At 57.2% G+C, this 26031-nt stretch overlaps 1 protein-coding gene across 1 annotated transcript in view; it reads left to right on the top strand.

Moving 5' to 3' along the window:
• Window positions 1–2216: 2216 nt before the first annotated feature.
• Window positions 2217–26031, top strand: part of LOC309598919 (sperm-associated antigen 4 protein-like) — a gene marked incomplete at both ends in the record, with an annotated part of 134730 nt that continues 110915 nt past the window's right edge. Inside the window, one exon of the mRNA XM_082329947.1 lies at window positions 2217–2230. Within this exon, the coding sequence (XP_082186073.1) occupies window positions 2217–2230 (14 nt within the window). The remainder of the gene's footprint in view (window positions 2231–26031) is intronic.

Raw genomic sequence — 26031 nt, 5'->3', positions numbered from 1 at the left:
AGCCAGAGGAAAAAGAGAAGGGCATACAGAAAAGAGCAGCAGAAGGGGAAGGAACAAAAAAATAAAAAAGATGTGGCAATTGAGATTGGTGCAGAAGCTCTGTCTCCAAAGTGGGGTGCGCAAGAAGGCCCTTTGGGGGGAGGGCGGGAGCGTGCTGGAACCGTTAGGACCTCTCCTTAATTTTTTCTTCAACCTGAGGAAGGCAGTAAGCACTCCTGAGGTTTACTCCAGAGAGGAGAGGCCCAGCCTGGCACCACTCCTTCTCCCGCCACCCCGGGAGGCTCCGCAAGCGGCACCTGCCCAGGGCAGGCAGAGGGGCCCGGCTGCAGTTTACCACAGGCAGACGGCCACCCGGCCCCGAGCGGGCTCTGCAGGAGCTCTCCCCGGAGCCCGCCCACCCTCTTCCTGGCCTCTCAGCCAATGGCGCCCGCCAGGCAGTGACAGGCAGGGCCCGCCCCCAGCCAGTGCAGCGCCCTTCTCTGGCCCCGCCCCCTCCGGCCCGCTGCCATGGCAACGGGGCCGACTGCAGGCACGGCCTGCGGGCCGAGCGAGGAGCCTTGGGACAGCTCTTCGGGGCTGCCAGGGCCGGGGGCTGGGAGCTCCTCCCTTACTTTCCCGACGGCGGCGCCGCAGGAGCAGATGGAACCGTTTGGCCTAGCACCTTCCCAGCATCCCGGCTGTCGGTTTGTCGGTGACCCCCCAGTTTCTGTGAAAGGGGGGTGGGGAGCCTGTCTGAGCGGCCTGTGGGAAAGCCCCCCGTTCCTCGGCCCATCAACGTCCCCGCTCTAGAGCTGGCTGCTCTCTGTCGGGGGTCCTTTTGTGTCACATTGAGTAGTGTCGACGGGGAATTTTCCAGCGCTTGGCCCCTGGTTATTCTCCCCTTGGCATTGGGACGACCCTGACCCGTCTTTCCTCTTGACGGACCACCCTCTCTGGGGTTCCCAGAAAGGCTGTGCGGTTCTGCAGCCCTTGGGCTGTTCCCGTCATGGGCTCCACCATGTAACACTCGAGGCCCCTCGGTCCCCCAGTGCTGCATTCTGCAACACTTGGCTGTTCCCTCCCGCTGTTGCTATCATGGGCATCGTGTCCTGGGCTACAACGCCGCCTGCGCTAAGGACATCCCGGGCAGCCAGTCGGAAAGCTCGTCCAAAGGATTCCAGGGATGGGGAGGGTTAGAACCCCATCTTCCTGGCAGCTGTCTAACAGCAGGGAGTATTGGGAGGGGGTCAGGGTGGCAGGAGCATTCCCTGGGGGGTGCTGGAGGCTCCCAAGGGGTTCCTGAGAGATGGGGCTGGGGAGTGGGCATCCCAGGATGCTTGGGGGGTTCTCATGCTGCTGGAAATGGTTTGTAAAGCTAAGCAGAAACGGCAATTGTCCCATTAGCTTTGTATGACGGTAGGCACCTTAGGTGGGACCACCCCCCGTGCATCCAGCGCCGTAATAAAGAGAATGCCTGCTTCTCGATGCTACGTTGGGCGGTTGCCTGCCCGTCAGGCGTGGCGAAGGCCTCGCAGGGTTGGGCTGTAAAGGTACCTAAGGGAAGGATTGGATCCTATGGGGCCCAAGTCCCTAGGACACCTGTGTCTGGAAACCTTTGGCCAAAGGGGTGGGTTGGAGTCCCACTGAAGGTAATCTAGGGGTTTGAGTCCCCTTCTGGAGAATGCCTCTGACTATTTTGTGCCAAGTTATTGTTTCTCTGTTTGGTGTTGCTGTATCTTTTATGGCGGGTACTAAGCCTGCTGCGGAAGGGGGGATTCGGAAAAGATCTCCCCTAGGACGTATCGTGAAACATTGGAGGAAATTGGGAGGGGAGCCTCTCACTCGGAAACGGCTTCTAGAATATGGTAACAATTGGTGGCCAATGTATAGTCTCAAAGATCAGGAAAAATGGCCAAAGAATGGAACTCTAAGATATACTACTATAGTACAACTGATGGTACTTTGCAGGCGGGAGGGTAAATGGGATGAAGTACCATGCGTGCATTTATTTTTCACACTAAGAAACCACCCGGGATGGCAGAAGGAATGCGGAATAATCCCACAGGATCCTCTGATCTTGGCTCTAGAAAAAAAGGGGAGGGGCAGGAATTTAAAACGATGGTGTTCTGCTTGTAGAATGGGGAAGAGATGTTGGAAATGCGGACGGGAGGAAGAAGATGACCTAGAGTTCATGGCTGCTCCCCGGCAGAGGTTGGGAGAGAATCCTGACGCCGGTGATGCTATTTGTCGTGTGAGCAAAGTCAGAGAAAGCGGTCGTAGGCGAGCCGGTGAGGGTGGTAGCGCGGGAGGAAGTGGCTATGGACCTGGCTACGGGCGACTTGGTGGAGCAGAAGGATTTAGTGCGATGGCAGGAAGAACGAGGGGACGACAAGGGGAAGCGGGAGAGGTTTTACAAGCTCGTCTCCGACAAGCGGTCGGAAATAACGGGCCAGTAAGCGTTAAAGTGCCATTCCCAAGAACGGATTTGAGGTCCTGGAAGGAAACGACGGGTATCGATAGGGAAGAGCCAGAAAGGGGGGCTAAAGTTTTGGAAACTATAATCAGGACCCAAGCCCCTGACTGGAATGATGTACAGGTAATATTAGAGACGTTGTTAGACGGTACTGAGAAGAAGGTGGTATGAAACACGGCTCGGAAAGAGGTAGAAGGGGCACAGGCTAATGGGGACCTGCAGGGAACGACAGATCCAACTTTCCCTGCCGCAGACGCGGGGGGCGATCCTAAGCAGCTGGGACCCCAGGGGCTTTTGGGTACTATTTGGCATAAGGCACGCTATGGCAAAAGCGATCCATTGGTGCAAATGCTATGAGGTTAAGCAAGAACCAAACGCACCCCCATCTGCCTTCCTGGAGCGGTTAAAAGTCACTGCCAGGAAACAGACGAATCTAGACCCTGAAAAACCAGGAGAGGCCGTTCAGTTGGCTTCTGTCTTTATGAGACAATCGGCCCCAGCTATAAGAAAGAAACTCCAAAACTTCGAAGGGGCAGACTCAAGGGATTTGGGAAAGGTGTTAGAGGTAGCGTGGATGTTTTTCCATAATAGAGAGAAGGAAAAAGAGGCACGACAGGTTCGAAGGGAACACCTAAGAGAGGGGAGATGGAGTGCTGCTTTAACAGGGGCTCCTGGAAGAACCGATAGAGAAAGGGGAGGCACAGGAAGGGGTTACCAGGAAGAAGCAGGGGAAGGGGAAAATCAGCTCCTTTCGCACAGCCCTGTGGCGCGCGGGGAAGGAGCCCACAGCTGCCGTGTGGCTCTTGCCCTGGGCAGGCGTGCTCCTGCAAAAGCAGCAAGAGCTTTTGGTCCTGGCACCTTTGGGGTGGGAGGAATCCCTGGACGTCCGCAGTTTTCTTTCTGGACTTTGGCTGTACTCAGCAGGCCAGGGAGAGAGACTCCATTCAACACTGGGAGGCTCCAGAAACAGAGAGTGTCTGTTCCCTTGCTCTGTGTCCCACTCTCTGCCCCTGCCTCTCCCCTTTCTTTTCCCTCTCACCCTTTGCCTTCTGTCCTTCTGTCCTGTTCCCTGTCCCATTTCTCTGTCACTCTGCCCTCCTGCTGACTCTTCTGTCTCTCCGCCCCCTCGTCCCGTGCCCTTGCCCTTTCTGCGTCTGTCCATCCCTCTGTTCTTCTTCCTGCCCCTCTTCTCTCTCTGTCCCTCTGTCCTGCTGCTTAGCACTACTTTTCTTCCTGCGCCATGTTCTTCACTTGCCCTCCATCTCCTTCCTTCTGTCCCTGTTTCTGCTCCTCACCACTATTTTTCCTTTCTCCACTCCCCGCCCAGCTACCCCTTTTTCCCACCATCCCTCTGTCCATCTCCTGTCCCTCTGTCCTGCTCCTGTCCCTCTCCAGCCACCCCACCGCCCTGCCCCACCCTTCTCCGCCGCTCTGTCCCCCTCTCCCCCTCCTCCTCCCTCTCCACCGGGGCTCTGGGGCCAGCGCAGCCCCGCGCAGGCGGCCATGGGGCCTGCTCGTGGGGCAGGGCGCAGCCGGGGCGGGGGACGGTGGCCGCGCAGGGTCAGACAGCAGGGCAGTTGCGCCCCGTGGCATGCCGGGAGTGTAGTCCTGGGGCACGTGTCCGCCAGGTGGCCATGTTGGTTAGCACGGCATGCCGGGAGCTGTAGTCCTGAGACATGGGGCTGCCGGGCGGCCATGTTGGTTAGCAGGGCATGCCCGGAGCCGTCATGGCCCCACGCTCACCTTCCCGGCAGCCGTGTTGGTCTCGGGAGGTGCAGCTCCAGCTGCGGCCCGGCTCAGGTGAGGCCTGGGGCTGCCCGTGAGGTGAGTGAGGCCCTTGGGTGGGCAGGGGGGTGTCTCCTGCCTGCTGGCCCCCCGCGGGTGGCGGGCGGAGCTCCAGGCTGGAGCCGGGCCCGGCTGGGGCAGCCCTGGGACTGACCCAAGAGCTGGGGAGGGGAAGGAGATGGAGACGAACCCCTCCGGGCACAGGCACTGGGCAGCCCGACTCCCAGAGCCCCCCGGAGCCGCCCCGGCCCCGCTCGGCCCCTGCAGCTGCCCCGGCCCCAGCACCTCCCCTGAGGCCTGTCCCGCAGCCCCAGGCCCCCACGACCTGTCCTGTCAGTTATACTGTCAGTTGAGCAATGTAATACTTTGTATAGTTCCTCTTGATAACAGTCTGTTTCTTGAAATTCACTGCTAAGTCCTTTAAAGAGTAAGACAAATACCAGCGCACTGAATTGTTTCAGTTCATTTTACAGCGCCCAAGAAGGAAAGTGCCAGAGCCATGTGGTAGTAGGCAGGAATTGTGTTCTGTGCTGCAAGATGCAGTCTTGGTAAGGGCTTGTGGCTGCTGGCTTTTCCTTACCCATCAAAGAAGAACTTGAGTAGGTGCCAGGAAACGAGCTCATGGACACCGCTAAAACGTGCGGTTCCGCAGTAGCTCACTGATGATCAGTAATTAGACATGCATGTTAGCTAGTCTTACTTTTCAAGGATGTTCAGCAGCCTGGAGTGAGGCTGCACCTAAACAGTGCGTGGTAGGTATGTGTGTCAATGGCAAAGCAATTGGTACTGTACCTAGGTCTAACATTAATCAGGGGTGTCATTTGCAACAAAAATAACTGACACAAGTTGAACAGTATAAAAGGCAGTTCCCTTGGTGTCTGGGATGGATCTGGTATCTCTTCTTAAAGTACCTGCACCGGTTGTGCCCCTGCCCACACTTACCTTCCGTGCTAAGTAGCAATTTGTGCTCTATCAGTGTCCTTCTTGTAGTGAGGGGCCCAACACTGAACACAGGATTCAAGGTGTGGCCTCACCAGTGCCCAGTACGCGGGGACGATCACTTCCCTAGTCCTGCTGGACACACTATTTCTGATACAAGCCAGGATGCTATTGGCCTCTTGGCCACCTGGGCACACTGCTGCCTCATATTCAGCTGGCTGTCCACCAATACCCCCTCCTTTTGCCCCGGGCAGCTCTCCAGCCCCTCTTCCCCCAGCCTGTAGCGTTGCATGGGGTTGTTGTGACCCAAGCGTGGGACCCGGCACTGAGCCTTGTTGAACCTCACACAGTTGGCCTTGGCCCATCAATCCAGCCTGGCCAGGTCCCTTTGTAGGGCCTTCCTGCCCTCCAGGAGATCAACGCTCCCACCCAACTTGGCGTCATCTGCAAACTTACTGAGGGTGTACTTGATCCCCTCATCCTGATCATTGATAAAGACATTAAACAGGACTGGGCCCCGTGCTGAGCCCTGGGGAACACCACTTGTGACCAGCCACCAGCTGCATTTAACTCCATTCACCACAACTCTTTGGGCCCGGCCATGCAGCCAGTTTTTTACCCAGCAAAGAGCACGCCCATCCAAGCCATAAGCAGCTTTTTTTTTCTCCCTTCCTTTCAGTCTTTCCTGTGTGCCACTGAGCTATTTTCTCTGTTCATTTAAGACCTAGATCTCATCAAGTACTTCCCGGTTGTCAAGGCCTGAGCCAGTAAAGCACTGTAGGAATTTGGCACTCTTCCAGCTGGCGGAGGTAAAGTTCTACCTGTTAGCGTCACAATGGGAAGATGTGTGTATCTTTTCCCCCCCAAAAGTATGAATTGTGTAAGGGTTGCTCTCGTATCAAATTTAGTATCCCTAGAGGCATATATTCGTAAATAATGGAACAGGAAGAGAATTAGGCAGTGGCAATGGCCCCAGGGACCTAGCTTTTCTTTATATACTTGTTAATCTGCATAGTTTCTTGAAGACCACACCTGAAAAATATGCTTCTTTTTAGAAAAATTAGCCGTGTAACTATAATAAAAACAGTGCTCAGGACAATAGCAAAATGTCCTGGTTTCAGCTGGGCTAGAGTTCATTTTCTTCCTAGCAGCTGGTGTAGTGGTGTGTTTGGATTTCGTATGAGAATAATGTTGATAACACACTGATGTTTTAGTTCTTGCTAAGTAGTGCTTACACCAGTCAAGGACTGTTCTCCGATTCTCTCCCTCATCACACTGGAGAGGGGGGAGTGAGTGAGCGGCTGTGTGGCACTTAGTTGCTGACTGGGGTTAAACCATGACACAGGCCCACAAACACTGGGCCTCTGCGCTTGCCTGCCCTCCTAAAAGTCCAAAACTCTCTCTGTCTCCGGCTCATTGTAGCCAGAGCCCAGCTCTGAAGTTGCAAATAGACGGCAATTTCACCCACACCAAAGGTGCCAGGACTAAAAGCTGTTTCTGACCTTAACCTTCCCTTGGGAGCACTTTCACAGCCCCACAGACACTGGGGCTCTAAACATGACTAGACACTTAACGGTCCCAACACCCTCTCTCACTTCATTGCTCTCAGGTTCTGACTGAGGCCGCATGCCTCTCCCAGTGTGATGTCAGAGCCACCAGTGTGAGGTCAGAGCTGGCCGCCCGCACAGCCCTGTGGTGCGTGGGGAAGGAGCCCCCAGCTGCCGTGTGGCTCTTGCCCTGGGCAGGCGCGCTCCTGCTGTGCGGCAGCATGGGGCTGCTGCCAGAGCTGTTTTTGCCTGGGCAGGCCACACTGCTGGGGCTGAGGGGGAAGAGTGGAGCGGGGAGCCTGCCTTTGCCCAGAGATGGCGAGGAGAAAGGCCCCCGAGAGAAGACGCCAAGGGCCCTCCCAAGGCTCCTTGGGGAACGAGGCCGGCCAACAGCCAGCAGGGGAGGCAGCGGGGCCGAGCCGCTGCCAGACGAGTAGGTAGGAAGCCTGGCATGTGCCCGGGGCATCAGGTTGGGCTGGTAGCACGGACGTGGCCTAGCACGGTCAGTGGGGTGCGGAGCAGCCTGGGGAAGCCGACAGAAGTTTTCTGAAGAAGAGCCCCGTGGCTTGCAAAGCCCCCCTTCTGTGGGGACGGGTCTCGGCGGAAAGCCTGGCTCACTCTCGCAGCCAAAAGGCAGTGTGCAGCAGGGGCTTTAAGGGGGGGCGGTAGCCTCGTGCTGCAGGGTCGGAGCCGAGCCCTGCTGCACGGGGCGGTTTTTCTGCATGGGGAGGCCAAGCCCCTGGGGCCTGAGACTGGCCCCCTCGGGACGTTGAGGCGCGATCCTGCCTGGCTGATGGGAGCAGCTGTGTGGGGCAGAGAGGGGTCGGGAGACCTGGGAGTGCCAGGGAAGAGGTGGGGGGGGCCGTGGAGGGGGACAGCAGCCCGTGCCCCCTCCCCGAATGGCCTCTGGGAGGTGTCTGCCGCGGGGCAGGGTGGGGCCAGGGGCCAGGGGCCAGTTAGTTCCACGGTCCACACTTTACCACTCAGAGGGTTACAGAATTACTGTTTTACATCCTTACCACCTTTTTCTTTCGCTTCGTCCGTCTCCGGCCGTTTCCCTCGCGGGACAAGGAAACCGCGGATCAGGACTCCGCACTCACTTCACAGCGATGCTGCATCTCAGACACACGTACACACAAATTTTTTGCATACAATACATACATAAAATACGAACATATAATATATGCAATACCCGGGTAAATGAAACAGATAATTATCACTCCAGTAGATATCCCTTCAGCAGCTGCAAAGATTTAAATACTTTTTTGTGACAGGTCCGCTTACCCTTCTCCCGCTTCTTATACAATCATTAGCAGGTCTGTCCTGGCTCCCGATACCGGGATGCAGCGGTGACCTCAGATTTGTTCGATCTACGCCCAAGATCGCTAGCGGCCGCTCTATCGGTCAGCAAATCTCCTTGGCCGCTCTATCGGCCGGGGTACCCTCCTCCCCTACGGGGACTATGCTGCACGCCAGACGTCTCTGCGCGGTTTACCAGCAGCCCCGGCCAAGCGTACGACTTACTGGCCCTTCTTGTAAAACATACCGTTTAATCCGCAGCTTCAGGAGCTTGTTGTCTGCTCCCGCGGTGAGCGGCTGGCAGCGGAGGCTCGTCCGAGGAAGATGCTCGGGGCGCGCCCAGGAGTGTCCGCTCCGCACTCGATCCCGTGGTCGAGCAGAGACTCTCCTGCCTGGCTTGCCAAACTGATGTGTGGAAACAGACTCCACAACCCGTAAGGCTGTAAAGTAGGTAAGTTTATTTAGCGCTGGGCAGCACGAAGGGGGGGGGGGGGTGTGTGTGTCATCCCGCCAAAGTCGTGCGTGCACACGTGGGGGCTTGTCTTGGATTTATACAAGAAAGTGTTACATATACATAAGGTTTCCCACTACGCCTAGACATATGCATGACCTGTCCCCGCTTCGTATTAAAATGAGCCCCCAGAGGTCGTTTCCATAAACCCTCCCAACTGCGCTTGCACGGTGCCTCCTGGTGGTGGTCGCAGGGAGTCGCGGGGATGAAGGCTGAGGGCTCTTCTTCGTCACTGCTAGTAACCCCTTGTTCTTGCGCAGACTCAGGTGCTCCTTGACTCTTGTCCGAACTGCAGGGTCGGTTTCAGCTGGTTTTTAGGACAAGTTTTTGTTCATATCAGGAACTGTCCTTCGCTGAGCGATTGCAAGACTCCTTAGTTGAATAGGTTGGTTTTTTTTTTATAAGAGTTACGACTTTTATAGTTACACTCTAAAGCCCCTTTTCAGAGGGGCGGGCTGAGAATCGGGCTGTGCTGCCGGGTGGGCTTCCCGAGGCGGGGGTCTGCTGCTGCCAGCTTGCTCCCACTGCAGGCCTGTAAGGCAAAGGATGGGGAAAGGAGGGGGGGGGCCCGCTGGGAGCAGCCCAGCTGTGCTGGCCTCTCTCGCTGCTGCTGGGACGGCCCGTCCTCTGGCAAGGGCCGCCGCTCAGGCTACTGCTGCCCGCCTCGGCTCCCGCGGCGTGGGGACGGTGGGCAACGGGCATTTGTCTTTTTCCTCGGACAGGAACCTCCGCATGCAGGTGGAGCTGGGGATGCTCTCTTCGATGTCAGCTCTGCCACAGTCTTCAAATTGTCTGCTGGGGGCATTCTTTTTCCAGTGTCTGAACCCTTTACAATAAGCACACTGATTATATCGCAAACTACCCCTTCCTCTGCTGTTCATGCCTCTCCCTATTTGCCCAGCTCCTCCTGTTTGCGTGCTTTCCAAATTTTGCTGAGCTAACGCAGCCACTATCTCCTTTCCTAGTTTCCTTCTGGCCTCCCCCTCCCTCTTCCAATATACTCTCCACGCTTCCTCCAGCAACTTCTCTAAAGTCCTTATATCTGGTTCCCTAAGTTTCTGAAGTTTCCTTCTTGATATCATTAGTGGATTGTCCCAAACCCCGAGATACACCAGCTGCTGTGTGGCAGCTTCTGACTCCGGTTCCATGGTAATAAAGGGTCTCACAGCAGCCCGTAAGCGATCTAAAAGCTCCGTGGGCGTTTCGGTCTGCCCCTGCTTGATAGCATACAGAGCAGACCAGTTAACGGCCTTTGGGCTACATGAGCTCGGGCTGCCTTTAACACAAGCTGCTTCTCAGTTTCCGTCATAGCATCTAAGAGAAGGTCCACACCTTTCCAATCCGGGTCCAAATTCTTAGTAATCCACTCAAACCTTTTCGCAATCCCACTTGGGTCCTCCCTGTACCTCTTAACTGCATCCTTCCACTTATCCACATCATCCATCTGGAGAGGCACTTTTCTTCCACCTTTCTGGGTTTCTCTTTCACCTTCAAACACCTCTGTCCTGTACTACATGCTGAACAACATTGCTTCAACTTCCCTACTCTTTCTGATTTTCCTTTTCCAAAGCCAACACCATGGGATCTTGGGGAGCAAAATTAAAACCACAACCTTTCTGCCACTCAGGGTGATTTCGGAGGGTGAAAAACATATCCGCATACACAGCTTTGTCCCATTTTCCCTCCCTCCTTAAAATAACAGGAGTTGCAGCAAGACGCTATACTTCATCATCTAATTTATACAATGGCCATCACTGCTTACAATACTTAATTAGAGTTTTCTTATTCACATTTCCTCCAGGAGGACCCCCGATGTCCTTCCAGCGATATAAAATACAACCTAATGGAGATTTCTTTGGTATCTTTTTACTTTGCTGGGACCCTCCCATTTTATCGGTCCCAGTTCTCTCCTGTGTTCCCACAGTATCTTAACAGTTAGTTCCACGGTCCACACTTTACCACTCAGAGGGTTACAGAATTACTGTTTTACATCCTTACCACCTTTTTCTTTCGCTTCGTCCGTCTCCGGCCGTTTCCCTCGCGGGACAAGGAAACCGCGGATCAGGACTCCGCACTCACTTCACAGCGATGCTGCGTCTCAGACACACGTACACACAAATTTTTTGCATACAATACATACATACAATACGAACATATAATATATGCAATACCCGGGTAAATGAAACAGATACTTATCGCTCCAGTTGATATCCCTTCAGCAGCTGCAAAGATTTAAATACTTTTTTGTGACAGGTCCGCTTACCCTTCTCCCGCTTCTTATACAATCATTAGCAGGTCCGTCCTGGCTCCCGATACCGGGATGCAGCAGTGACCTCAGATTTGTTCGATCTACGCCCAAGATCGCTAGCGGCCGCTCTATCGGTCAGCAAATCTCCTTGGCCGCTCTATCGGCCAGGGTACCCTCCTCCCCTACGGGACTATGCTGCACGCCAGACGTCTCTGCGCGGTTTACCAGCAGCCCCGGCCATGCGTACGACTTACTGGCCCTTCTTGTAAAACATACCTTTTAATCCGCAGCTTCAGGAGCTTGTTGTCTGCTCCCGCGGTGAGCCGCTGGCAGCGGAGGCTCGTCCGAGGAAGATGCTCGGGGCGCGCCCAGGAGCGTCCGCTCCGCACTCGATCCCGTGGTCGAGCAGAGACTCTCCTGCCTGGCTTGCCAAACTGATGTGCGGAAACAGACTCCACAACCCGTAAGGCTGTAAAGTAGGTAAGTTTATTCAGCGCTGGGCAGCACGAAGGGGGGAGGGGTGTCATCCCGCCAAAGTCGTGCGCGCACACGTGGGGGCTTGTCTTGGATTTATACAAGAAAGTGTTACATATACATAAGGCTTCCCACTACGCCTAGACATATGCATGACCTGTCCCCGCTTCGTATTAAAATGAGCCCCCAGAGGTCGTTTCCATAAACCCTCCCAACTGCGCTTGCACGGTGCCTCCTGGTGGTGGTCGCAGGGAGTCGCGGGGATGAAGGCTGAGGGCTCTTCTTCGTCACCGCTAGTAACCCCTTGTTCTTGTGCAGACTCAGGTGCTCCTTGACTCTTGTCCGAACTGCAGGGTCGGTTTCAGCTGGTTTTTAGGACAAGTTTTTGTTCTTATCAGGAACTGTCCTTCGCTGAGAGATTGCAAGACTCCTTAGTTGAATAGGTTGGTTTTTTTTTTTTTATAAGAGTTACGACTTTTATAGTTACACTCTAAAGCCCCTTTTCAGAGGGGCGGGCTGAGAATCGGGCTGTGCTGCCGGGTGGGCTTCCCGAGGCGGGGGTCTGCTGCTGCCAGCTTGCTCCCACTGCAGGCCTGTAAGGCAAAGGATGGGGAAAGGAGGGGGGGGGCCCGCTGGGAGCAGCCCAGCTGTGCTGGCCTCTCTCGCTGCTGCTGGGACGGCCCGTCCTCTGGCAAGGGCCGCCGCTCAGGCTACTGCTGCCCGCCTCGGCTCCCGCGGCGTGGGGACGGTGGGCAACGGGCATTTGTCTTTTTCCTCGGACAGGAAGCTCCGCATGCAGGTGGAGCTGGGGATGCTCTCTTCGATGTCAGCTCCCGGCTCAGCCACTCAAGGGCCTGCCAAGTGGCGTGACAAGGCCACAGAAATTGCAAGTGAGCTCAGCATTGCTGCTTGCTGTGACCTCCTCGGGGCTGAAGTTGGAGAGCTGCACTGCGCTGGAGCTCTGGCCAAACGTCACAGGCAGCAGGAGAAGTGCAGGCTGCCCTGCTCTTTGCCCCAGGGAGGGAGTGTGTAGGACACGGTGCCCGCCTCCCCGCAGGCAGCTGAGACATGCGGGGCTGGGCATCCTAGAGAAGAGACCTCAAGAGACAGGCCTAACTTTTCTCTGCTTTCCTTGTGCAGGGACAGTCTTCAGCCTTACTTGCTGTCCGGCAGGCGCCCTTGTCTCCCCGCGGAGACGTCTGCTGAGGACGTGCATCTCCGCCGTGTACGTATTACATCACGTTTCTGCTGTGGACGGGGGAGAGAAAGGGGATGTCTGAGGGCCGGTGCAAGCAAAGGGGAGAGCAGAGGGTGTTCCCCAGCCAGCAGCCCAGGGCTCCCAGTCGGGAGCCCAAGCTGGGGCGCTGCTCGTGCTGTGGCCATTCTTAGGGAGAGCCAAGAGCAAAACCTCTCGGCAGTCTCACTCCCACGCGTTTGCCAGAGCCCCACACTCTGGCTGCGGTAGGGCAAACTGCCGCGTAGCCAGACGCTGGGGTGCAGAGCCAAGCCTCCGCAGGGGAAGGCTTTTCCCCAGCTCTGGCAAGTGACCGCGCAGGTCTGGGAGGGCTCTGGGAGGAAAGGCAGACAAGGCTCCTGCGCTTCCCAGCTCTGCGGAAAAACACCCCTAAGAGAGATCTGTGTGATCACAAGTGAGAACAGGCCTGCTTTCTCAGCCAAAGGGAGAGCAAGGTCCCCACCAGAAAGACTGCTGAAAAGCAGTCTTCATTTGCTCAGCCTCTTTACTTTCCTGCATAATTTTCATTCCCTTTGGCATGGTGCTTCTGGAGGCCTTCCTCTGGGGAAGATCTGCCGGCAGTGTTGAACGGTGTGGACAGAAATCGTCTTCCTCCTGGGCGCTGCTCTGGCAGCTCTCTGGCAGCAGGAGGCTTCCAAAAGGATGGCTTTCTGGCCTGGAAAGGGAACTCCACCGGTGGAGGGCTTTGCCCAAGACTTGGATCATGGGCAGCCACAGGACTCCCTATTTTTCAGGCAAAAGGTGGCCCTGCAGAAGAAGAGGATCTTCCAAGTCATCTCGTGTTGCTCCCCATGGCTCTTGGTGAGTTTGCATGAGCAGACACCTGAGAGCGACAGCCAGGCTGTGCTGCATGCCAGCTTTCCGCTGGCCAGCTTTCCTTTTGGGCCAGTATGGGCGGAAACTCCCATGGCCCACGCGCTTCCCGAGTACGTCCGGGACTGGGACTGCCTTTTGGCCTGCCAGTAAGACTGGGAGTCTCCCAGCCATGCTGCCGCTCTGGCCACTGGACCACATGGCTTGCTTCGTCTGCAAGTCCGCGAGAGAAGGGCGTAGCTACTTCCAAGCCTGAACTGGGCATTCCCAGAGGGGAGGGGCCGTGCAGGGGGACCCATGGGGAGGTACCTCTCCTAGCCCATGCAGCCTGGTCTCGGGGCTCCCTGAAGCAGCGAGGGGAAGCGGGGAATAGCTCTGGGGCACTGAGCACACCTGAGGCTCACGGCTGCGCAGTCCCCTCAAGCCTGGGCCGATGGCTTCCGGGCAGAGGCGCATCCTCTCTCCGCACCCCACGTTCCCCACCTCCTCAGCTCACCTGCTGCCCCACCCCTAAGGCAACAGGCCGGAGACAACGCGACTGCAGGCATCACTAGCGACCCCAGTAAAATAACTCTCTCTTGATGATGTGAATTGCAGCCGGTGCTTACTGTGGGACCTCATTGCCAGGGTGGACAATGCGGACAAAGGCACTGCTAGAGGTCGGTGACTCCTGTGGCACAGGCACCTCCTGCAACAGAGCATTGCTGAGAGCGGCTGGATAAATCACGGGCTCTCCTGCTGCCATGCAGGGTGACCCAAAGAAGCAGCAGCTTGTGCCGAGTCTTCCTAGGGAAGCCTCTCCTGGGAAGCCCCGGTGGCTCTGATAGCAGATGCTCGAACCGAGCGTTTTTTCCCTTTCAGGAGCTGGCACTTGTGTCTGCAGAAGACCTGAAGACCCTGCGGTAAGAGACGTTTCCTGAGCTGGCATTGGTTCTGTGCAGAAGCGTCAGCTGACCTCGTGCTACCTGCACTCGTTTTGCTAACAGCCAGGGCTCCCATACCTCCTACCTGCCTTTGCCTTCTGCTCAAACTGGTGTGGAAGGGAAGCACTCGCAAAGCAGGGGAAGCACACGTGTCTCTCCTTCTTGCCGAGCTGAGATGCTCCCCAGAGGGGACGGGCCGCTCTCTGACAAGACCTGCTTTCCTGTCATGCAGGAACTTTCGCGTTTTGTTGGCGGAGCAAAGCCAAAAGATGCAGCTGCTGATGGAGGAGGTGGCTCAACTGAGGGCAGAGATCAGCAGGGCAAAGGTGATGCTGCGTTTTGGGGAAGGAGGCTTGGCTGGGCAGAACCCCCGAGAAAGCACTCCTTGGGCTTGTTGGTGGGGTCAGACTGCTGACTGCAGCAAGCCAGCCTTTGCCCCAGGGGCTTGCTGGGTGAGCTTCTGCACTGCACAGGCCCTTCTCCAGGCCCAGTCTAAGCAGGCTGCTTGAGGCAGCAGAGGACTCCCGAGAGCCTTCCCTTGGCACGCTGGCACTCTGGCTCCTCTGGCTGGGCTCCTGAGGCAGGGATGAGACCCAGGCACGCTCACGGGGCCAGCCGTCGCTTGCAGGGCCCGAGCCCATCTCCCTGCTGACCTGCAGAGCGTGGAGGGTGGGGATGAGGGTGTGGCGACCCTCGTCAACCCACCTCGCGGCCATGGCCGTGGCCGTGGCCACAGATTCTCTTCCTCAGTCCTCGTGGCTCACTCACGTCAGCAGCAGAGAGTCTTGCAGCTCTGTGGACAAGGCTTGCCTTGCCTTTCTGACACTGGCCCTTTGCCTCTGCCGGCGCTAGCAGCCACGCTGAACTGCCCGCTGATGTGGTCCTTTTCTGTGTTCGTTTATGGCATTCCCAGGAAGTGAACCAGGCAGCGTCCGAGATGGCTTCGGAAGTCTACGTCGAGATGTCTGACTGGGCCCTGAAAAGCTCTGGTATGGACACGAGCAGCCCAGTCTCCTTGCCCTTCGCTTGTCTGCAGCACTCCGCAAAGAAGCCTGTGCTCCGGGCGCTGCTCTCCAAAGTGGGGGAGCTTCAATGCTTCATGGGGTCCAAGAGCAAGGCTGTGGCACAGTGGCTCTCTCAGACTCCCTCCCAGTCCTGCCCTCGGCCTCCGCACGGGGGCCTGCGCACGGGTGCCTCCGCCGCTGCCCCCGCACGTGTTCCTGTGCTGTTGGAAGGTCTCTCTTCCTCTCCACTGCATTGGAAGAGGGAACGGCTGGGCCATCCTTTGCTGCCCATGCCGCAAGCCCTCAGTTTTGGTGTGCTGTCATTCACGTGGGCGCCCGCTGTCTCCCAGAACCCTCAGACCTTCTCCTCGTGGCGCTGTGAGAGAAGCAGTCACCACCAGGCAGGTGGCTGCCATCATTGCCCTGCGCAGCTGGGCACCCCCAGCAGCGTGGGGAGGAGGAGAGGACTGACAGATGTGGAGCTGGCCGGCAGCATCAGAAATGCTGTCTGAGCACTGAGTCCTCCTAGAATGTGGCCTCTTCCAGTAGTCACCTGCTCTCCCTCCCTTCCAGGTGCCGCCATCGACATGCAGAGAACTTCCGAGACCTACATCTGCAAAGAGAATTGGGGCTGCAGGCTTTTATGGCTCTTTCGCACTGCCAACCCTCCCGACACTATTTTGCAGGTATCGTAGCAGAACTCCTCCGGGAAGGTTTCCTGCCTCCCGCTGAAGTTGGGGACCGACCTCAGGGGCTCTCCCCTCGCTCCAGTGGCACTGCTCAAGCCCACAGTGTTGATCAGGTTCCTGAAAGCAAAGCTCGCACACAGGGCTGGGCTTGCTAGCAATCAGCGCTTCCCCTCAGGAGGGGAATGGAGCTGAACGGAGCCAAACTGCTGCATCTCGCCCACAGTGCTCTGCCCCAGCTGGGTGAAAGACTTTCTCCCTGGTGACCCCGTTTCCACGCCCATCCCTAACAGCGCCTTTTTGGGGCTGGCAGGCGGGAGGTGGGGGGCGCCCTGCAGAGCCACTGGGCAGAGAGGTGTTTCTGCTAGGCCCTGACTGGGACGGTTTCATAACCGCTGGTCTCCTCTGCCCCATAATCCTGAGAGCCCCCTTTCAGTCAGGCAGGGACGAAGGCCTCCTGCTTCTGTCCATTTCCTCCCACGCGCCTCATTTTCAAGCCAAAATAGACCCCAAGGAAACAACGGCGCCTACGCTTCAAGCTACGCGGGCCGCTGTCTTGGCCCCAACACTCTCTCACTCTTCCTTGCTCTCGCGTTCTGCTTGCAGCCGGATGTTTCCCCAGGAAACTGCTGGCCTTTACAAGGGGATCAGGGCCAGGTGGTCATCAGGTTGCCAGCACGAGTCCATCTGACTGCCGTCACTGTGCAGCACATCTCCAAAGAAGTCTCTCCATCTGGGACCGTCATCAGCGCCCCCAGAGACGTCGCTGTCTTTGTGAGTCTCTGCTGGGCGCTTCTGGCGGGGATCTGGCCCTGGGGGAAAGCCATGGCAGGGTCTTGCTTGCTTTTGTGCGTCCTCTGAGGTTTGCGTCCTGCTCTCTCCTGAGCACTGCAGTGCCCTAGCGGGACACTTCAAGGGCTCTAGGGGTTTCATCCCTCTTGAGACTTGTTTGGGACAAGCACCTCAGGGTTCCTGAGCAGAAGTCAAGGCCGAGCCTGAGCTCCACCACAGCGAGTGCTAGCCTACTGCTAGAGCCCCAGGAGAGGGTGGGGAGATAGCAGGGCTGATCCAGCACGTAGGTTCCCTCTTTGTGGGGACGAGTCTGAGCTGCTCTCCTTGTGCTTTGCCCCTGAGGGAGTGGATGCGGACGGAGAAGAGGAAACTCTCCTTGGGACGTTCACGTACAACGTGGCAAAGAAGACCATTCAGACCTTCCCTCTGAAGGTACGGTCCACGCGCAGGGGCAAGGTGCCAGGGAGCAAACCAGGTTTGCCTGCAAGTCCATGGCAGGAAGAGCGTGAATGCTTTCTCCCTGGGCCGAGGGACAGTGTCCTCTCCTCCCAGCACAGCGTGCCCCTTCTCTCCCCGTGCTCTCACGCCTGCCAGGAGGAAAGCGGGCAGAGCAGACAGCGGGAGCTTGGTGGGGTTGCACAGCAGCCGCCCCCCGCACAGGAGCACCTCCCCGGCCTCTCTGCCAGCACAGAGCAAGCAGCAGAGGGAAGGGGCAGAGGGGAGGGAGACTGAGCCCCAGCAGGGCTGGCATGCAGAGGATGCCAGCTGCCTTCCCCCTTCCCGTGTCCCCAGCCTCCCCAGCAGCCCCGGTACCCGCAGCGAGCCTCAGATTGCCACAGCCGCTCCCACCCACTTGCAGGAGCTCGTTCCTGAGCAGGAGCAGGGCTGGCAGGGAGAGACACCTTCATTGCATTGTCGCTCCTAACAGCCCCGCTTCCTTTTCCCGCTTTTCTTCCCAGAACGCGCCGCTTCCCAGAGCCTTTGCACGTGTCAAACTTCTGGTGAAGAGCAACTGGGGAAACCCAGCGTACACCTGCATTTATCGAGTGCAGGTTCACGGGAAGATGGCAAAACCAGAAAGCCTCGACTGAAGCCAGAGGAAAAAGAGAAGGGCATACAGAAAAGAGCAGCAGAAGGGGAAGGAACAAGAAAATAAAAAAGATGTGGCAATTGAGATTGGTGCAGAAGCTCTGTCTCCAAAGTGGGGTGCGCAAGAAGGCCCTTTGGGGGGAGGGCGGGAGCGTGCTGGAACCGTTAGGACTTCTCCTTAATTTTTTCTTCAACCTGAGGAAGGCAGTAAGCACTCCTGAGGTTTACTCCAGAGAGGAGAGGCCCAGCCTGGCACCACTCCTTCTCCCGCCACCCCGGGAGGCTCCGCAAGCGGCACCTGCCCAGGGCAGGCAGAGGGGCCCGGCTGCAGTTTACCACAGGCAGACGGCCACCGCCCTGAGCGGGCTCTGCAGGAGCTCTCCCCGGAGCCCGCCCACCCTCTTCCTGGCCTCTCAGCCAATGGCGCCCGCCAGGCAGTGACAGGCAGGGCCCGCCCCCAGCCAGTGCAGCGCCCTTCTCTGGCCCCGCCCCCTCCGGCCCGCTGCCGTGGCAACGGGGCCGACTGCAGGCACGGCCTGCAGGCCGAGCGAGGAGCCTTGGGACAGCTCTTCGGGGCTGCCAGGGCCGGGGGCTGGGAGCTCCTCCCTTACTTTCCCGACGGCGGCGCCGCAGGAGCAGATGGAATCGTTTGGCCTAGCACCTTCCCAGCATCCCGGCTGTCGGTTTGTCGGTGACCCCCCAGTTTCTGTGAAAGGGGGGTGGGGAGCCTGTCTGAGCGGCCTGTGGGAAAGCCCCCCGTTCCTCGGCCCATCAACGTCCCCGCTCTAGAGCTGGCTGCTCTCTGTCAGGGGTCCTTTTGTGTCACATTGAGTAGTGTCGACGGGGAATTTTCCAGCGCTTGGCCCCTGGTTATTCTCCCCTTGGCATTAGGACGACCCTGACCCGTCTTTCCTCTTGACGGACCACCCTCTCTGGGGTTCCCAGAAAGGCTGTGCGGTGCTGCAGCCCTTGGGCTGTTCCCGTCATGGGCTCCACCATGTAACACTCGAGGCCCCTCGGTCCCCCAGTGCTGCATTCTGCAACACTTGGCTGTTCCCTCCCGCTGTTGCTATCATGGGCATCGTGTCCTGGGCTACAACACCGCCTGCGCTAAGGACATCCCGGGCAGCCAGTCGGAAAGCTCGTCCAAAGGATTCCAGGGATGGGGAGGGTTAGAACCCCATCTTCCTGGCAGCTGTCTAACAGCAGGGAGTATTGGGAGGGGGTCAGGGTGGCAGGAGCATTCCCTGCGGGGTGCTGGAGGCTCCCAAGGGGTTCCTGAGAGATGGGGCTGGGGAGTGGGCATCCCAGGATGCTTGGGGGGTTCTCATGCTGCTGGAAATGGTTTGTAAAGCTAAGCAGAAACGGCAATTGTCCCATTAGCTTTGTATGACGGTAGGCACCTTAGGTGGGACCACCCCCCGTGCATCCAGCGCCGTAATAAAGAGAATGCCTGCTTCTCGATGCTACGTTGGGCGGTTGCCTGCCCGTCAGGCGTGGCGAAGGCCTCGCAGGGTTGGGCTGTAAAGGTACCTAAGGGAAGGATTGGATCCTATGGGGCCCAAGTCCCTAGGACACCTGTGTCTGGAAACCTTTGGCCGAAGGGGTGGGTTGGAGTCCCACTGAAGGTAATCTAGGGGTTTGAGTCCCCTTCTGGGGAATGCCTCTGACTATTTTGTGCCAAGTTATTGTTTCTCTGTTTGGTGTTGCTGTATCTTTTATGGCGGGTACTAAGCCCGCTGCGGAAGGGGGGATTCGGAAAAGATCTCCCCTAGGACGTATCGTGAAACATTGGAGGAAATTGGGAGGGAAGCCTCTCACTCGGAAACGGCTTCTAGAATATGGTAACAATTGGTGGCCAATGTATAGTCTCAAAGATCAGGAAAAATGGCCAAAGAATGGAACTCTAAGATATACTACTATAGTACAACTGATGGTACTTTGCAGGCGGGAGGGTAAATGGGATGAAGTACCATGCGTGCATTTATTTTTCACACTAAGAAACCACCCGGGATGGCAGAAGGAATGCGGAATAATCCCACAGGATCCTCTGATCTTGGCTCTAGAAAAAAAGGGGAGGGGCAGGAATTTAAAACGATGGTGTTCTGCTTGTAGAATGGGGAAGAGATGTTGGAAATGCGGACGGGAGGAAGAAGATGACCTAGAGTTCATGGCTGCTCCCCGGCAGAGGTTGGGAGAGAATCCTGACGCCGGTGATGCTATTTGTCGTGTGAGCAAAGTCAGAGAAAGCGGTCGTAGGCGAGCCGGTGAGGGTGGTAGCGCGGGAGGAAGTGGCTATGGACCTGGCTACGGGCGACTTGGTGGAGCAGAAGGATTTAGTGCGATGGCAGGAAGAACGAGGGGACGACAAGGGGAAGCGGGAGAGGTTTTACAAGCTCGTCTCCGACAAGCGGTCGGAAATAACGGGCCAGTAAGCGTTAAAGTGCCATTCCCAAGAACGGATTTGAGGTCCTGGAAGGAAACGACGGGTATCGATAGGGAAGAGCCAGAAAGGGGGGCTAAAGTTTTGGAAACTATAATCAGGACCCAAGCCCCTGACTGGAATGATGTACAGGTAATATTAGAGACGTTGTTAGACGGTACTGAGAAGAAGGTGGTATGAAACACGGCTCGGAAAGAGGTAGAAGGGGCACAGGCTAATGGGGACCTGCAGGGAACGACAGATCCAACTTTCCCTGCCGCAGACGCGGGGGGCGATCCTAAGCAGCTGGGACCCCAGGGGCTTTTGGGTACTATTTGGCATAAGGCACGCTATGGCAAAAGCGATCCATTGGTGCAAATGCTATGAGGGTAAGCAAGAACCAAACGCACCCCCATCTGCCTTCCTGGAGCGGTTAAAAGTCACTGCCAGGAAACAGACGAATCTAGACCCTGAAAAACCAGAAGAGGCCGTTCAGTTGGCTTCTGTCTTTATGAGACAATCGGCCCCAGCTATAAGAAAGAAACTCCAAAACTTCGAAGGGGCAGACTCAAGGGATTTGGGAAAGGTGTTAGAGGTAGCGTGGATGTTTTTTCATAATAGAGAGAAGGAAAAAGAGGCACGACAGGTTCGAAGGGAACACCTAAGAGAGGGGAGATGGAGTGCTGCTTTATCAGGGGCTCCTGGAAGAACCGATAGAGAAAGGGGAGGCACAGGAAGGGGTTACTGGGAAGAAGCAGGGGAAGGGGAAAATCAGCTCCTTTTGCACAGCCCTGTGGCGCGCGGGGAAGGAGCCCACAGCTGCCGTGTGGCTCTTGCCCTGGGCAGGCGCGCTCCTGCAAAAGCAGCAAGAGCTTTTGGTCCTGGCACCTCTGGGGTGGGAGGAATCCCTGGACGTCCGCAGTTTTCTTTCTGGACTTTGGCTGTACTCAGCAGGCCAGGGAGAGAGACTCCATTCAACACTGGGAGGCTCCAGAAACAGAGAGTGTCTGTTCCCTTGCTCTGTGTCCCACTCTCTGCCCCTGCCTCTCCCCTTTCTTTTCCCTCTCACCCTTTGCCTTCTGTCCTTCTGTCCTGTTCCCTGTCCCATTTCTCTGTCACTCTGCCCTCCTGCTGACTCTTCTGTCTCTCCGCCCCCTCGTCCCGTGCCCTTGCCCTTTCTGCGTCTGTCCATCCCTCTGTTCTCCTTCCTGCCCCTCTTCTCTCTCTGTCCCTCTGTCCTGCTGCTTAGCACTAGTTTTCTTCCTGCGCCATGTTCTTCACTTGCCCTCCATCTCCTTCCTTCTCTGTCCCTGTTTCTGCTCCTCACCACTATTTTTCCTTTCTCCACTCCCCGCCCAGCTACCCCTTTTTCCCACCATCCCTCTATCCATCTCCTGTCCCTCTGTCCTGCTCCTGTCCCTCTCCAGCCACCCCACCGCCCTGCCCCACCCTTCTCCGCCGCTCTCTCCCTCTCTCCCCCTCCTCCTCTCTCTCCACCGGGGCTCTGGGGCCAGCGCAGCCCCGCGCAGGCGGCCATGGGGCCTGCTCGTGGGGCAGGGCGCAGCCGGGGCGGGGGACGGTGGCCGCGCAGGGTCAGACAGCAGGGCAGTTGCGCCCCGTGGCATGCCGGGAGCATAGTCCTGGGGCACGTGTCCGCCAGGTGGCCATGTTGGTTAGCACGGCATGCGGGGAGCTGTAGTCCTGAGACATGGGGCTGCTGGGCGGCCATGTTGGTTAGCAGGGCATGCCCGGAGCCGTCATGGCCCCACGCTCACCTTCCCGGCAGCCGTGTTGGTCTCGGGAGGTGCAGCTCCAGCTGCGGCCCCGGCTCAGGTGAGGCCTGGGGCTGCCCGTGAGGTGAGTGAGGCCCTTGGGCGGGCATGGGGGTGTCTCCTGCCTGCTGGCCCCCTGCGGGTGGCGGGGGGAGCTCCAGGCTGGAGCCAGGCCCAGCCGGGGCAGCCCTGGGACTGACCCAAGAGCTGGGGAGGGGAAGGAGATGGAGACGGACCCCACCCGGGCACAGGCACCGGGCAGCCCGACTCCCAGAGCCCCCCGGAGCCGCCCCGGCCCCGCTCGGCCCCTGCAGCTGCCCCGGCCCCAGCACCTCCCCTGAGGCCTGTCCCACAGCCCCAGGCCCCCACGGCCTGTCCTGGCAGCAGCGAGCCGGGCCTGGGGCGCGCTCGATCCTCCGTCACCGCGGGTGCATCAGCGGCAGCGCGGGGAGGGAGCGGTGTCTGCAGGAGCTCCTGCAGCAGGAGCTTACAAGCTTCCTAAAATTGGTTAATTCCAGTGTCTCTTATGATACTTCTGTGGTAATAACTCCACAGCCATCTTCCAGCATTTCTAAGATGCTTTTGCATACTTAAACTGTCAGTTATACTGTCAGTTGAGCAATGTAATACTTTGTATAGTTCCTCTTGATAACAGTCTGTTTCTTGAAATTCACTGCTAAGTCCTTTAAAGAGTAAGACAAATACCAGCGCACTGAATTGTTTCAGTTCATTTTACAGCGCCCAAGAAGGAAAGTGCCAGAGCCATGTGGTAGTAGGCAGGAATTGTGTTCTGTGCTGCAAGATGCAGTCTTGGTAAGGGCTTGTGGCTGCTGGCTTTTCCTTACCCATCAAAGAAGAACTTGAGTAGGTGCCAGGAAACGAGCTCATGGACACCGCTAAAACGTGCGGTTCCGCAGTAGCTCACTGATGATCAGTAATTAGACATGCATGTTAGCTAGTCTTACTTTTCAAGGATGTTCAGCAGCCTGGAGTGAGGCTGCACCTAAACAGTGCGTGGTAGGTATGTGTGTCAATGGCAAAGCAATTGGTACTGTACCTAGGTCTAACATTAATCAGGGGTGTCATTTGCAACAAAAATAACTGACACAAGTTGAACAGTATAAAAGGCAGTTCCCTTGGTGTCTGGGATGGATCTGGTATCTCTTCTTAAAGTACCTGCACCGGTTGTGCCCCTGCCCACACTTACCTTCCGTGCTAAGTAGCAATTTGTGCTCTATCAGTGTCCTTCTTGTAGTGAGGGGCCCAACACTGAACACAGGATTCAAGGTGTGGCCTCACCAGTGCCCAGTACGCGGGAACGATCACTTCCCTAGTCCTGCTGGCCACGCTATTTCTGATAGAAGCCGGGATGCTATTGGCCTCTTGTCCACCTGGGCACACTGCTGCCTCATATTCAGCTGGCTGTCCACCAATACCCCCTCCTTTTGCCCCGGGCAGCTCTCCAGCCCCTCTTCCCCCAGCCTGTAGCGTTGCATGGGGTTGTTGTGACCCAAGCGCGGGACCCGGCACTGAGCCTTGTTGAACCTCACACAGTTGGCCTTGGCCCATCAATCCAGCCTGGCCAGGTCCCTCCGTAGGGCCTTCCTGCCCTCCAGGAGATCAACACTCCCACCCAACTTGGCGTCATCTGCAAACTTACTGAGGGTGTACTTGATCCCCTCATCCTGATCATTGATAAAGACATTAAACAGGACTGGGCCCCGTGCTGAGCCCTGGGGAACACCACTTGTGACCAGCCACCAGCTGCATTTAACTCCATTCACCACAACTCTTTGGGCCCGGCCATGCAGCCAGTTTTTTACCCAGCAAAGAGCACGCCCATCCAAGCCATAAGCAGCTTTTTTTTTCTCCCTTCCTTTCAGTCTTTCCTGTGTGCCACTGAGCTATTTTCTCTGTTCATTTAAGACCTAGATCTCATCAAGTACTTCCCGGTTGTCAAGGCCTGAGCCAGTAAAGCACTGTAGGAATTTGGCACTCTTCCAGCTGGCGGAGGTAAAGTTCTACCTGTTAGCGTCACAATGGGAAGATGTGTGTATCTTTTCCCCCCCAAAAGTATGAATTGTGTAAGGGTTGCTCTCGTATCAAATTTAGTATCCCTAGAGGCATATATTCGTAAATAATGGAACAGGAAGAGAATTAGGCAGTGGCAATGGCCCCAGGGACCTAGCTTTTCTTTATATACTTGTTAATCTGCATAGTTTCTTGAAGACCACACCTGAAAAATATGCTTCTTTTTAGAAAAATTAGCCGTGTAACTATAATAAAAACAGTGCTCAGGACAATAGCAAAATGTCCTGGTTTCAGCTGGGCTAGAGTTCATTTTCTTCCTAGCAGCTGGTGTAGTGGTGTGTTTTGGATTTCGTATGAGAATAATGTTGATAACACACTGATGTTTTAGTTCTTGCTAAGTAGTGCTTACACCAGTCAAGGACTGTTCTCCGATTCTCTCCCTCATCACACTGGAGAGGGGGGAGTGAGTGAGCGGCTGTGTGGCACTTAGTTGCTGACTGGGGTTAAACCATGACACAGGCCCACAAACACTGGGCCTCTGCGCTTGCCTGCCCTCCTAAAAGTCCAAAACTCTCTCTGTCTCCGGCTCATTGTAGCCAGAGCCCAGCTCTGAAGTTGCAAATAGACAGCAATTTCACCCACACCAAAGGTGCCAGGACTAAAAGCTGTTTCTGACCTTAACCTTCCCTTGGGAGCACTTTCACAGCCCCACAGACACTGGGGCTCTAAACATGACTAGACACTTAACGGTCCCAACACCCTCTCTCACTTCATTGCTCTCAGGTTCTGACTGAGGCCGCATGCCTCTCCCAGTGTGATGTCAGAGCCACCAGTGTGAGGTCAGAGCTGGCCGCCCGCACAGCCCTGTGGCGCGCAGTCAAGGAGCCCCCAGCTGCCGTGTGGCTCTTGCCCTGGGCAGGCGCACTCCTGCTGTGCGGCAGTGTGGGGCTGCTGCCAGAGCTGTTTTTGCCTGGGCAGGCCACACTGCTGGGGCTGAGGGGGAAGAGCGGAGCGGGGAGCCTGCCTTTGCCCAGAGATGGCGAGGAGAAAGGCCCCCGAGAGAAGACGCCAAGGGCCCTCCCAAGGCTCCTTGGGGAACGAGGCCGGCCAACAGCCGGCAGGGGAGGCAGCGGGGCCGAGCCGCTGCCAGACGAGTAGGTACGAAGCCTGGCATGTGCCCGGGGCATCAGGTTGGGCTGGTAGCACGGACGCGGCCTAGCACGGTCAGTGGGGTGCGGAGCAGCCTGGGGAAGCCGACAGAAGTTTTCTGAAGAAGAGCCCCGTGGCTTGCAAAGCCCCCCTTCTGTGGGGACGGGTCTCGGCGGAAAGCCTGGCTCACTCTCGCAGCCAAAAGGCAGTGTGCAGCAGGGGCTTTTGGGGAGGCGGTAGCCTCGTGCTGCAGGGTCGGAGCCCAGCCCTGCTGCACGGGGCGGTTTTGCTGCATGGGGAGGCCAAGCCCCTGGGGCCTGAGACTGGCCCCCTCGGGACGTTGAGGCGCGATCCTGCCTGGCTGATGGGAGCAGCTGTGTGGGGCAGAGAGGGGTCGGGAGACCTGGGAGTGCCCAGGGAAGAGGTGGGGGGGGCCGTGGGGGGGACAGCAGCCCGTGCCCCCTCCCCGAATGGCCACTGGGAGGTGTCTGCCATGGGGCAGGGTGGTGCCAGGGGCCAGGGAGGGACGGGCTGAGAATCGGGCTGTGCTGCCGGGTGGGCTTCCCAAGGCGGGGGTCTGCTGCTGCCAGCTTGCTCCCACTGCAGGCCTGTAAAGCAAAGGATGGGGAAAGGAGGCGGGGGGCCCGCTGGGAGCAGCCCAGCTGTGCTGGCCTCTCTCGCTGCTGCTGGGACGGCCCGTCCTCTGGCAAGGGCCGCCGCTCAGGCTACTCCTGCCCGCCTCGGCTCCCGCGGCGTGGGGACGGTGGGCAACGGGCATTTGTCTTTTTCCTCCGACAGGAACCTTCTCATGCAGGTGGAGCTGGGGATGCTCTCTTCGAT

This window comes from Platalea leucorodia (genome assembly GCF_965183815.1).
Source record: "Platalea leucorodia genome assembly, chromosome: 19".
Lineage (NCBI taxonomy): Eukaryota > Metazoa > Chordata > Aves > Pelecaniformes > Threskiornithidae > Platalea > Platalea leucorodia.
Note: the sequence above shows the minus strand (reverse complement) of the source record. Positions and strands in the feature narration are given on the sequence as shown.